The sequence below is a fragment of the Notolepis coatsorum genome (assembly GCF_963971535.1).
Source record: "Notolepis coatsorum genome assembly, chromosome: 9".
NCBI classification, from domain to species: Eukaryota; Metazoa; Chordata; class Actinopteri; order Aulopiformes; family Paralepididae; genus Notolepis; species Notolepis coatsorum.
The window spans coordinates 65,182,916-65,195,888 of record NC_140173.1 but is presented as its reverse complement, the minus strand read 5'-3'; the positions used below and the strand labels follow the sequence as shown (position 1 = coordinate 65,195,888).

The 12,973-nt window shown below is 42.3% G+C and overlaps 1 protein-coding gene across 2 annotated transcripts in view; it reads left to right on the top strand.

Moving 5' to 3' along the window:
• LOC311234486 (uncharacterized protein) overlaps window positions 1–12,973 on the top strand; it is a 52,174-nt gene that overhangs the window by 13,037 nt on the left and 26,164 nt on the right. For both annotated transcript variants that reach the window (XR_014620104.1, XM_084321695.1), the window contains exons 4-7: window positions 1,807–3,088; window positions 7,252–7,344; window positions 7,736–7,842; window positions 9,199–9,298. Coding sequence is in view for 1 of the 2 variants with exons in the window: in XM_084321695.1 (XP_084177821.1) it covers window positions 1,807–3,088; window positions 7,252–7,344; window positions 7,736–7,842; window positions 9,199–9,298 (1,582 nt within the window). In the remaining variant the exon portion in view is untranslated. The remainder of the gene's footprint in view (window positions 1–1,806; window positions 3,089–7,251; window positions 7,345–7,735; window positions 7,843–9,198; window positions 9,299–12,973) is intronic.

The window sequence follows — 12,973 nt, the reverse complement described above, 5'->3', positions numbered from 1 at the left end:
AATAGAGCGGTGGCACGCAACAGGGTTAATAGGACTGGCACGGCTGGCACGGAAAGTGTTAAACATTTAGACTGAACAGGTCACGAATGAGAATAACAAAACAAATCAAATTGCCTAAGATAAGAGTACAATAAAAATGGAATAAAATATACAGTAAATAAATAAATAAATACGGTAAGTGTAGTATTGCACAGTGCTGTTTCAAAAGTAAGAGTCCAGGAAGATGGTAACTGTCACTCTGTGCTCAGTGATGCAGTGAGGCACAGTGATGCATTGTATAGTCTGATGGCTGTTGGAATGAAGGACTTCCTGTGCCGTTCAGTGCTGCATTTAGGTAGTGTGAGCCTAGCACTGAACATGCTCCTCCTGTCAGCCTAGTCTCTGTGTAGTGGGTGGGAGGGATTTTCCCTGATGGCCTGGACCTTAGCAAGGCTCCTCCTGTCCGCCACCCTCGCTAGGGAGTCCAGCTCCACCCCAACCACGCTACTGGCCTTCCTGACCAGCTTATCCAGCCTGTTTGTGTCCCCTGCTCTCAGTCCGCTGCCACAATACTATTGTATTGTGACTTAAGCACCGTGATAATATTGTATCGTGACTTAAGCATTGGGATAATATTGTATCGTGACTTAAGCATCATGATAATATTGTATCATGTGGCCTATGGTCAGGGAACAAAATAAGTACCAGCCAACCGCCAATGGCTGGTAAAAAATCTGCCTGGCTGGTCGTTTTTAAAATCTACCAGCCAAATGGCTGGTAAGTCAAAAAGTTAAGTTTGTTCCCTGAGAGCAGAGCTACACAGCAGTGCGCCTATTTTGCGAGCCGAAATAAGTCTGTGGTTTTTTTCTTCTTCTCACAACGGGTCAAATGCATCTAACATGCATTGCATCGTCGCCCTTCCTTTATGCCCACATCGCCCGAAATGAACGTTATGTTAGCGTAAGCTAACAAGCTAATCCTGATCAGCGGCAGAGCCATAGAGAACAGCAGACAGTGTGGACTGGGGAAAGGGAAATGGGGGGGGGGGGGGGGGGGGGGCACTCTCCCTTTCTCTGTGTGTGCCTGAGTTTGGAAAGACGATGAAGTCACTAGTCAGGACTCAGGAGAGGAGTATATTGTAGTAAACTGAGGATTACTGAGGATGCACAGATAATGTTGATATTCAAATATAAAAAGGTTTCGAGAGGAGTGGAAGTTTGAAGACAGACTAGACTACAATATGATGCAGGGGTGGTGAGTTGAAACAGTGTGTGTTTCCCCGACCCCACTTCTATGTTTCAATAAATTATTTGCATTTAAAACTAACGCAGACTCATTCCTTCAGTCCACTCAAAATTATGCTAATATTCCTTATGTTGTTTATGATATTAATTGAAAATAGCATATGAGAGTATTATATAGTAATAATAACACATGGCGATATACTAAAAAGCTATTTTTAATTTTTGGCTAGTAAAAAATCTGCCTGGCTGGTAGTTTTTAAAATCTACCAGCCAAATGGCTGGTAAGTCAAAAAGTTAATTTTGTTCCCTGCCTATGGTGATTCCCACCCCTAGCATTCAACACTATTTTTACTCCTGCAATGGAATTAAGAACTAATATTTTTCCAGAGATTGTATTTGAGTTTCTGATATGTCATGCACCTCAGATAAAATGTGTATTCTCGTTTACTTCATTATCTTCTTTCCATTCATTCCTACTGACTTTTGATATCTACTTCTTAATTTATTATAATAAACAATAACAATCAGGAACCATGTCTATGGTTTCTGTTTATTAATTTGTTGTTCATATTTGGCTTTTCAGAGCAGCGATTCTCCAAGAGGTTTGGAGGGTGCCAACATGTCTCGAGTTGCAGAACGCTTTCTTACTGCCATGAAAGACATGGAGCCTCATATGTTGGCTTCTATGATGTCAGAGCTGAGGGAGGACCCTCAGATGGCTCAGAGAGCTGGACTCGATGAGGAACTTACTGGGATCCTTAACCTTCTAGGCAGTGCTGATGCAATACCAGAGGTGAAAGGCAAAGATGACATTGATGATGAAGAGAAGTTTCTCTATGGAGATGAAGATGATCCCAGACCCCAGGTGCCAGCTGAACCTGCCCACCAACACGACGTCTCTGACTTGTACAGGGATGGGAATGAAGAGGCGCTTTATCGGGACTATCCACAACCACACGCTGCAATGGCTCAAACATATACTGTCCCGTCTGTGGCCTCACCTCATCTCCTGGCCCATCCTGGCATGGCAGACCATGCACCCAGGGGCTCTCATCTTCAGCAGACGGTGGACATGAGGTACCAAAGCAGGTCCACCATCACCCCTGATCAAAATATAAAAGTTGAAGTGCCTAACCCAGCCTACCCGCCTGGAACAGAGCTGCTGAATGCGAAGGGGCGTCAGGAGGTTGAGGAATATGAGAAGATCCAAGACCTTCTTAAAACCATTGGGCTGGACTTGGGAGTGGCTGACATTACCCAGATGGCTGCCAGGACGAAGAAACGCTTACATGGGACCAAGCCCCCCCCTAAGACCCCCACCCATCGCCCTGGCAGGCGGAGTAGACGTAACTCATCAGGAAGTTCAGATGGCAGCGACCATGGTGGAGGAAAAAGACGTAGGAGCCGCAGTCGAAGCTCTGATAGCAGCAGCAGCAGTAGTCGGAGCAAGGCTGGCAGCTGGAGCAGTGATGACGGTCATAAAAAGTCCCCCCCATCAGACAGGCGTAGCACTTATGGAACGTCCCAGAGTATCAAAGAAGCAAAGAAGGATAACCGTGACTGGGAGGTGCCTGCCTCGCCCCAAGCGGCTCCACCGCCTACCCTGGATCCAAACACACACCCTGTTCTCCCCATGTCTCCCTTTGGTCAATCCCAGCCGCATGGCATGGCTACCCCTAACTACCCTCCCCCTGGCTACGGGCAGTATGGGAGCTACATGCCTTACATGCCTCCTCAGCAGTGGCCACCCATGTACCCACCACCAGGCATGGGCATGCTACCTCAGCCCTCTCATGATTACCCTCAGCCATCACCATATGATCAACCATACCATAAAGCTAGCCAGCAAGACTGCGCTATGAAGGGTGAGCTCACTTGAATTGATTGAGAAAATTATGTATTTATTACCGTACTTTTCGCACTATAAGCCGCACCCGACTATAAGCCGCAGCAGATAAATTGAATGATGTGTACATATATAAGCCGCACTGGACTATAAGCTGCATGTGTTTTAATGTTTAATTACCATATGTAAGGAGTGGAGCCTGCGGCTTAATTTGACTCAACACGGGAAACCTCACCCGGACACGGAAAGGATTGACAGATTGATTGCTCTTTCTCGATTCTGTGGGTAGTGGTGCATAGCCGTTCTTATATTGAGCTTTAAGTTCCCACCTCTACAGAGAATGACTCCCATTGGGACACAATACTGTCGGACAAATAACAAGAATTAACTCATTTACAAGTTGTATTAAGTAAATAAGGGAACAGATAAATAACATTTCAATGCAGTAAAAAAAGCTATATTTCGATTTTTGGGTTTTGTCCACATATAAGCCGCACCGTTATATAAGCCGCAGGGTCGAAAAATGGGGGGAAAAGCCGCGGCTTATAGTCCGAAAAGTAGGGGTGCACCGAAAATTCGGCCACTGAAGGTTTTCGGTCGAAAATGGCCAAAAATGGCCTTTCGGCTTTCGGCCGAAAGAGTTTTTTCACCGAAAAAATATCACCGAAACAGAAGCAACCTAACGCGTGTTGTTGTGATGATGTCATCAAAACGCGGATTCATTACATGCGCGCTGTGAGCTCTTCAGTCCTGTGTGATACTCCTCTTGGGACTCGGGAGTCGGGAGTCCTCGGGAGTCGCGCTGTTTCTACAGTATGTAAACTCTGCGCGCAACAAGTCCAATAAATGCGTCTTTAACATACTTTATCCTTATTTACTATATATATCACTGAGTGATCTAATATGCATATTATTCAGAGCGAGAGGGGGAGGGATTGTTTCTCTCACATTGACGCTGTCTGTCCTGCGTGATACTCCTCTTGGGACTCGGGAGCAATGCATCTCCTCGGGAGTCGCGCTGTTTCTACAGTATGTAAACTCCGCGCGCAACAAGTCCAATAAATGCGTCTTTAACATACTTTATCCTTATTTACTATATATATCACTGAGTGATCTAATATGCATATTATTCAGAGCGAGAGGGGGAGGGATTGTTTCTCTCACATTGACGCTGTCTGTCCTGCGTGATACTCCTCTTGGGACTCGGGAGCAATGCATCTCCTCGGGAGTCGCGCTGTTTCTACAGTATGTAAACTCCGCGCGCAACGAGTCCAATAAATGCGTCTTTAACATACCGTACTTTTCGGACTATAAGCCGCTGCTTTTTTCCCCATTTTTCGACCCTGCGGCTTATATAACGGTGCGGCTTATATGTGACTCGACGTGACCAAACTCGAAAATGTAAACATCTAAATATTGCTTTTTTGACTGCATTGAAATGTTATTTATCTGTTCCCTTATTTGCTAAACTTAATACAACTTGTAAATGAGTTAATGCTTGTTATTTGTCCGACAGTATTGTGTCCCAATGCTAATTACATATGGTAATTAAACATTAAAACACCTGCGGCTTATAGTCCAGTGCGGCTTATATATGTACACGTCATTCAATTTAGCTGCTGCGGCTTATAGTCAGGTGCGGCTTATAGTGCGAAAAGTACGGTACTTTATCCTTATTTACTATATATATCACCGAGTGATCTAATATGCATATTATTCAGAGCGAGAGGGGGAGGGATTGTTTCTCTCACATTGACGCTGTCTACTGTGCCAAAGTCATCTGGGGACTAGAAAGGTGTGCTCAGTAGAGCACAGATGTCTGCCTTTCTCTCTCTCTTTCTCTCTCTCTCTGATTGATTGAAAACTTTATTAACAGATTGCAGAATGGGTACAATACAGTACAGCTCAATACACACAATTGTTAAGGGGATGCAGACCAGAGAAAGACTTTCGTCTTGTTTACATCAGGGTCCCCCATTTTCAATTCATCAGGACATATATGACATACATGACATACAGATAGACAGTACTGCTACATCTATACATTTATGACATACCAGATTTGCAAATACAGTACTGTTTGTGATACAAAAAGACCCATAATAGTGATTATTTATTATTTAAGTTAAGTTTAGCCATAATCATATATTTTTCCATAATCAGGTAGCTGAACAACATTGGTAAAGAAAATTCTATTCTATGAATCATTTTCGGCCTTTCGGTTTTCGGCCAACTGTTTCCTATTTTCGGTATCGGTTTCGGCCAAGAATTTCCCATTCGGTGCATCCCTACCGAAAAGTATGGTAGTTGGTATGTGGTAACTGTATATTATGGCTGTACCGAATGTCATTTTTCGAACGAAGCTTCGAATGTCTTTCGTCATATTTTTAACATGCAGCGGTGTCTTTCTGACATCACATATCGCGCACATTTTCAAATGACTCAGTTCAGTGAGGGTGAATATTGTGAGAGGAGAATTGGAAGAATGCGCCAATATGAGAATTTTGAGACATGGATCATATTAATATAAGTTCACATAGCTAGGAAACAATGCTAAACACTCAAAAAGGCCATTTATAAGATAGTTCCCCTTTAAATCAACTTTCTTTAACACTTTGAATGCCCAGCAGGGGGCGCACATTTAGTGCTTGAATGCCCACATCCACTTCAATGTTAGCATTAATATCGCCTAATCTATGTTTTAAATTATGGCTATGTGTCTAATCTGCCCGTCGCATTATCAATGACCTATTTCCAGTCAACATTGTCGAAGCAGATTGTTTTTTTATCGCTTCATTTCCGTTTCATAGCATTTAGAAAACCCCTCGTCACAAAAAAAAAGAGGATTCCATGATAATCGCCCCGTACTGTAATATTCTAGAACGTTGTCATTTGTCGGCCTATTTATGAATAGTTTTCAAATAAACGCTAGATTACAGATAGTATATGTGTACGTGTGCACGCTAGTGCCGCGCGCTGAAAATCGATTCTCTCAGTTCCTGATCGCTCTTAGAGTCAAACAGCCATATCACAAAAATCGATTCTCTGTTCCTGATCGCTCTTAGTCAAACAACCATATCACAAAAAAAAAGAAAAAGCTGATTATCCTAAGACTGGTAACATAGATTCCTTACCTGAGATCAGATGGTATCCAAATGGATTATTCCAATTCCTGATTGCCATCCTGATCGCCATTTTTATTGATACCACGCGTATACTGTAAAAACACATAATCCCCGCTGCTCTGAAGGTCCAGCATGAAGCTGATCGACCCCGGTTACATGAGTGAGAAGTAAAATGTGGAGTCCGTTTTTTTTTTCTCATTCATTTTCATTGAGTCCAATCCAAAAGGGTGAATTACCATCTGGGAGACGATAGGGGGCGCTTTTTCACATCTGAGCGCCTGGCGTGGCTGATTTTCCAACGGTAGACTCGGTTGATGAAATATGAATTCAGATTCAGAAAATGTCCCCCTTTTTCCGTTTTTCTCCCATCCCAATGTTAGTCGTTATGCCAATTCCCAATCCCCTTCCTGGTTGTTGCGCACTCTACCCCCTACCGTCGGTCCGGGAGGGCGGAGACTATCGCATGCTTCCTCCGACACATGTGTACCCACCCACTGTCTCTGTGGTGGTAGACAGACGCTTAGTCCACTGCACTACCCGGCCACTTAAAAATTTAAAATTTGAATGAATTAGAATTAGAATGTCAACATTATTAACGAAGCTTTGAACTATTCGGTACAGCCCTACTGTATATATATGTATGTGTGTATGTATATATATTTGTTAGTAACACCACATTGCTTTTGCTCGTAGATTTAGTTTACTCTGTCAGAAAAGTATATATTTATTAGTTTGTATGCTTTATGTGGTTTCATTGATGAATGAATTTGATTCCATTTAGCTTATCATTTGATGTAAAGTATAAGTAAATCTATTAGGTAAAGTAGATTTAGGTAATTTGGCACTTTTGCTGGTGGGTTTAGTTTACTCCGTCAGGTTTACCAGCCATCATGGAGGTCCTTCCAAAAACTATAATGATAAATAATAATGATAATAATACTTTCTAAAGATTGGCTGGTGAAATTATGAAAGTGGCATGGAGAATTTTGGACCTGACCAGCCACTGTAGCTGGTAGGCTAAACGGTTAATGTGCTGTTATCCTTTTATGCCTCATAGGATCATTGAAGAGCGCCCACTTGCATAGTGAGAAGGAACCATCACCATATGATCAGCCATACCGTAAAGCAAGCCAGCAAGACTCTATGAAGGGTGAGCCCACAGGAATTTGTTGAGAACATTGTATTGTGTTCTGTATGTGGTTTTATTGATAGATTAAATTGATTCCATTTAGCTTAATGATTTATTGTTTTATATTTGTAAAATATATAATGTATATTTGTTAGTGACACCAAATTCTAGTAATTTTGGGCTTCTGCTCATAGGTTTTGTTTACTCTGTCTGCCACTCTGGCAGGTTGTAGCCATCATGTAGAGGTTCTTCCAAAAAATTATAATAAATACTTTACAAAATAAATATATATATATATATATATATATATATATATATATATATATAAGAAAGTTGACTGGTGAAATGATTAAAGTTGGTAGCTGGTAGACTAAAAGGTTAATAAGCCGTTATTCCTTCTACGTCCTCATAGGATCATCAAAGAGCATGCGTCTGGATAGTGGGAAGGAAAGCTCCAAGGCAAACAACCGTGAGAGGAGAGTCCTTGAAGAAAAGAACAATGAGAATCAAAAGCAAAAGGTGTTGCATTTCAACTCTACTATTGTTGTGCAGTAAAACCTTGTTTTCCAAAGTGAAAGTATTTCAACAGTATGTTTATACATGCATGTGTTGTATGAATTGCCTTTTGATTGAGGGGGTTCACAGAGCAGTTCCTCGTTCAGTAGACAACATTTATATCTACCGTATTTGTCTTTTTTTTATGTTTGATCCTCTTAACACTTTGAGTGCCAGGGACGCGTTTTGTCGTTAGTTCATGCCGCCAGTTGAGTGCCACCAACGCTATATAGCGTTTGTTTGCCGTATTATTTTTTATTAGTGATTTGAATTCATATTTCATCAATCGAGCCTCACGCTAGTGTTGCAGACTCTCTGAGCTCAATTGGGAAAATACCGCCCCCTATCGTCTCTCCCTGTTTAACTGCACCCCATTGGTTTACACTGATGGGGGGGGGGGGGGGGGGGGTCCAGCCTCCTCATGTTACTTCTCCGGCGAGGCATCTGAAGAGACCCAAGTGATTCGCCGAGCTGGAAAACGCGTGGAATACATAATTTACAGTACCCAATGTTGAATCAATAAACGCGATCGATATTTGGAATGGCGATCAGGAATTGGAATAATCTTTTCTGATCTGAGGTAAGCAATTTATTTTACCAGTCTTGGGGTAATCGGATACATTTTGACCTATATATCAGCGTGTGCCCCATGTGTGTGTGTGTGTGCTCGCTGATCAGGAAATGAGAGAATATATTTTTCAGATCGCTTCTATAGCGTGCATAAGTACACATATACTATCGATAATCTAGCGTTTATTTGAAAACTATTCATAAATAGGCCGAAAAATGACAGTTTTTTTTTGTATGCCAGAATAGTCCAGTAAAGGGCGTTTATCACGGAATCTGTATATTTTCCTGAAAAACGAGGGCTTTTCAAAATGCTATAAAACGGAAATGAACCGATTAACTTTCTTTTTTTTTTTTTTTTATCAGTCTCGACAATGTTTACTGCAAACAAGTCATTGATAAACGATGGGCAGATTAGACACATAGCCATAATTTAAGACTGAGATTATGCGTTCACAACGCTATCATTGAAGTGGGTGGTGGCATTCAACCATGCTTTACCATGTTAACAAGTGGCACTGATGGTGTTAACAGTATGTTTATACATGCATATGTTGTATGAATTAATTCTGTAGGTGTTTAAAACATAATGGATTCACGTCACATGACCAAACTTTGTGGAAAGCTTGATCATGAGGGAAGGGCACACATATAGCCACGCCCCTTTTGTGTATGAATGCATGCACATACGCGGTCACGGCTATTGCGAATTTGCGATTGTTTTATGTTTGTTCCTCTTTAAAAAAAAAACAGATTCTCGAGGAACGAGAAGCACTGAAGCGAGGAAGAGACATCCACATGAAGAAGAAGGAGTGCTTGATGAAGGAACTTGAGAAACTGAGGAAACAGCAAGGTCAGTGCCCTTGAAATCTAATAAATATCACATCTTACTATAACTGCTCAGATCAGTAACAATATTTTTGTTTTTTCAAATTATATGAAAGTACAGACAGTAGGGCATGGGTACCGACCGAATTACGTTGGTACTACAAGTATCGATTCACGTTAGATCAATTGGTGCCACATTTCGATACCTAAGACCCGCCCAGTTAGAAAATAATCCGAATTCCAATGACGGGCAATTGTAATTTCCTTATGACACAGACCAGCGCGGACCTTCAATCACGAGCAATTGTCATTTCATAATGGACACAGACCAGCGCGGACCTTAAAGGACAACTCCACTTTTTTTTTTAATTAGCTTATTTAACATCTTCCCTGGAGTTAGACAAGAAGATACATACCTTTTTTTGTCTCTGTGCGTGCATTTTAGCTTTGGGAATAGACGCTCCGTTAGCATAGCTTAGCTTCATCACTGGAAGTGGGGGAGGACAGTAGCCTTACAGTGCCTTACAGTGTATTGCAAGGTCTGACATTGACCAAACTTGATATGCATGACCTTGGTGGGCTCTAGGTCAACTCCTGAAAAGGGGGTCAATGTCAGACTTTGCAATCAAAAGTTAGGGGGCTAATAACCCTTGCCATAATTTCAGTGCGCCCCTAACTTTTGATTGCAAGGTCTGACATTGACCCCCTTTTCAGGAGTTGACCTAGAGCCCACCAAGGTCATGCATATCAAGTTTGGTCAATGTCAGACCTTGCAATACACTGTAAGGCACTGTAAGGCTACTGTCCTCCCCCACTTCCAGTGATGAAGCTAAGCTATGCTAACGGAGCGTCTATTCCCAAAGCTAAAATGCACGCACAGAGACAAAAAAGGTATGCATCTTCTTGTCTAACTCCAGGGAAGATGTTAAATAAGCTAATTTAAAAAAAAAGTGGAGTTATCCTTTAACTCAATCAGCGCCAGACCCGAGGATAGTCGGGTTATCTCGCCATGCGTTGAGCGCCAGGACCCCCTAAAACGAGAAGAAAATAGAATAAAAGAAATATCAGGCACATGGACCTCGGGGTTACCATAGGGAATCACTCTGAGATCGCTAGAGTGCAATACCGGCCGCATCCTGCTAGGTGTCGCCCCCACCCTTCGAAACTTTTTTTCACACCCGGTGTTACATTTAATTCCCTCTGGGCGCAGTTTATTGGGTCAGGCGAGTCTAGCGGTTCACCCGATCACATTGAAACGTGTCCAATGCCCCCGATGCATGTGTTGTGCTGGGTTATGTTGGGGACACGATGGACACCAATACTGGAAATCGCGATCAGACAATTGGAATATTCTTTTTGGTATACCTCCTAGTAAAGGTAAGGACTATATGACATCAATCCTGCTTTGATCCAACCATGATTTCACCTCGATCACAACGTGTGTGTGTAACATACTCCAAAACGTATGCCGTTGGTGACGATCAAAGCATCAAAACTACCCCCTCCCCCTTTCACGCATTCATGATGAAACATAATATCTATTATATACATTTGATTTGGAAATAGTATCGTGTCCAGGCAAGAAACGCCAACGCTTATAGTAGAATTCACGTAGCGCCCTATAACTCAGCTTTTCAGGAATGATCCCTGATCACTCCTAAACTATACAACTATTCACCACGGTATAACATGCAAACGTATACATCAGTGGTCCCCAAACTTTTTCCTGTGAGGGCCGCATAACTTTTCCCTTCTCTGGTGGGGGCCGGGGTCAGTTTGTAACAGAAAAAGTGTGACGATCGCAGGGGTGCCTAAACGTAAACATGTATTGTTTTCCAGAAAGCCACACATAACCAAATATTAATAACCCTTTCCGGGATCTTCACAGAAAGTCAGGAAATAAATAATAACACTATTAATGAAATAAATAACACTATTTATGAAATAAATATACAGTACCACTACCTACAGACCACCTAGCTCTAGCTCTGTACTATTTAAAAGCACAGTGCAGGACACACTCAAAGGTTATCGCACCTCAGAGATGGCAGTGGACATGTATGACAGGACAAAGGCCATATGTAATGGCCTTGGGATTGAGGAACGTACTACCAGCCAAAGGAGGAAGCAGAAAAGGATGGACGAGTATGTAGTTGAGTCATCTTGTGGCACAAGCTCAGACCTCAGCTGAGACGGAGACCGGTCTATCCAGTCGTCGACAGAATGCTGCAAGAGCTTGAGAGCAGGTTCTCATGAGTTGGAGAACAACTTCTGAGAGGCATACAGGCATGTTATCCAGCCTCAGACCAGTTTCTCTCAGTGGAATTGCTGCAACCCCTCACCACACATTACAATATCCAACTACTGCCAGAGGAGATCACAGTTGCAAAGTGTTTCCTGGCCAGGACAGGCAGAGATGCAGTCCCTACTATCCAAAGTTTCATTTCCCTCCTGGATGATAATAATTATTATAATGCATTTTATTTATAAGGCGCCTTTCAGGACACTAAAAAAAAAGTCCACAAATCGGTGAATGAAAATAAATAATAAAAAATAAAAACCAACAAAAAATATCAAACACTAACAAACATTCAGCACAGACGATGGGGATGCTGCCATCTTTATAAAAAAAAGAAGCTCCGGGGCTCTAGGGGGCCGGGCCAAATGTGGAGGCGGGCCGGATCCGGTCCGTAGTTTGGGGACCACTGCCGGTATACATGAACAAATAATTTTTTTTTTAACATGTTGAACCATGAATAGTTTGTCAAATGAGCCATAGTATTGTCTCCATAGCTAGAATTTAGATATAGCCCTGCAAACACCGCCATGCATCCCTATCTCTTAGAGCGGTGGCGCAGTAGGAACAAAGATGGCTAGACCCGCCGGCGCTGAAAGAGTTAAATGACACGCAATTGTCATTTCATAATAGACAAAGACTGAGCGTGAGCAATGTCCAATGTGTATCTAACATGCTTTGCATCCTTGCCATGTCCACATTAGCCGCTAAGCTAACTAGCGGTAGCCGCTAACTAAGCTAACTAGCATAAGCCGTGTTTGTTATAATGAAAGTACCGAAAATGGGTACTGTCGGGTACCGGTATCGATTTCCAGGTATCGGTTCAAATGTGAACGCTACCCAACCCTAACAGACGGTAGTCTTTTTTTTTTTTTAATCAAATATTTAAAAAAAAATCCATTTTATACATAAAACAAGACAAATACAGTAATAATAACAAGACCACACAGTACCACAACAATAACGACATTAGCAATAATAAAAATTATAAATACAGAACATAAAAAACAACTTATAATGGGGGGGCTCCAGTAGCTCACCGCATATCTCGGCGCTATTTCTGCATCGGGGAAAACCGTGCTGCGTCACGGATCTGGTGGACCCGAGTTCGATTCCCGGACCCGCCGTCATTTGCCAGAATGTCTTCCCCTGCTCTATATCCCGTTTCACCCTGTATCTGTCGGTCATACTTGACCAGAAAAGCGATAAACGCTAAAAAATAAAAAAAAGTAAAAAAAAAAAAACGTATACTATTACAGACACCACAAAAGACATCACAAAAGACATCTCCTCCCCCACCCCAGGACCAACACCCCAACCCTGCTCCGCTGCTAGATGGTGGTCTTAACTTTCTAGGCCGCTGCACAGACTGCTGTCTTATTAAATATTGGCATTCAGGAAAAG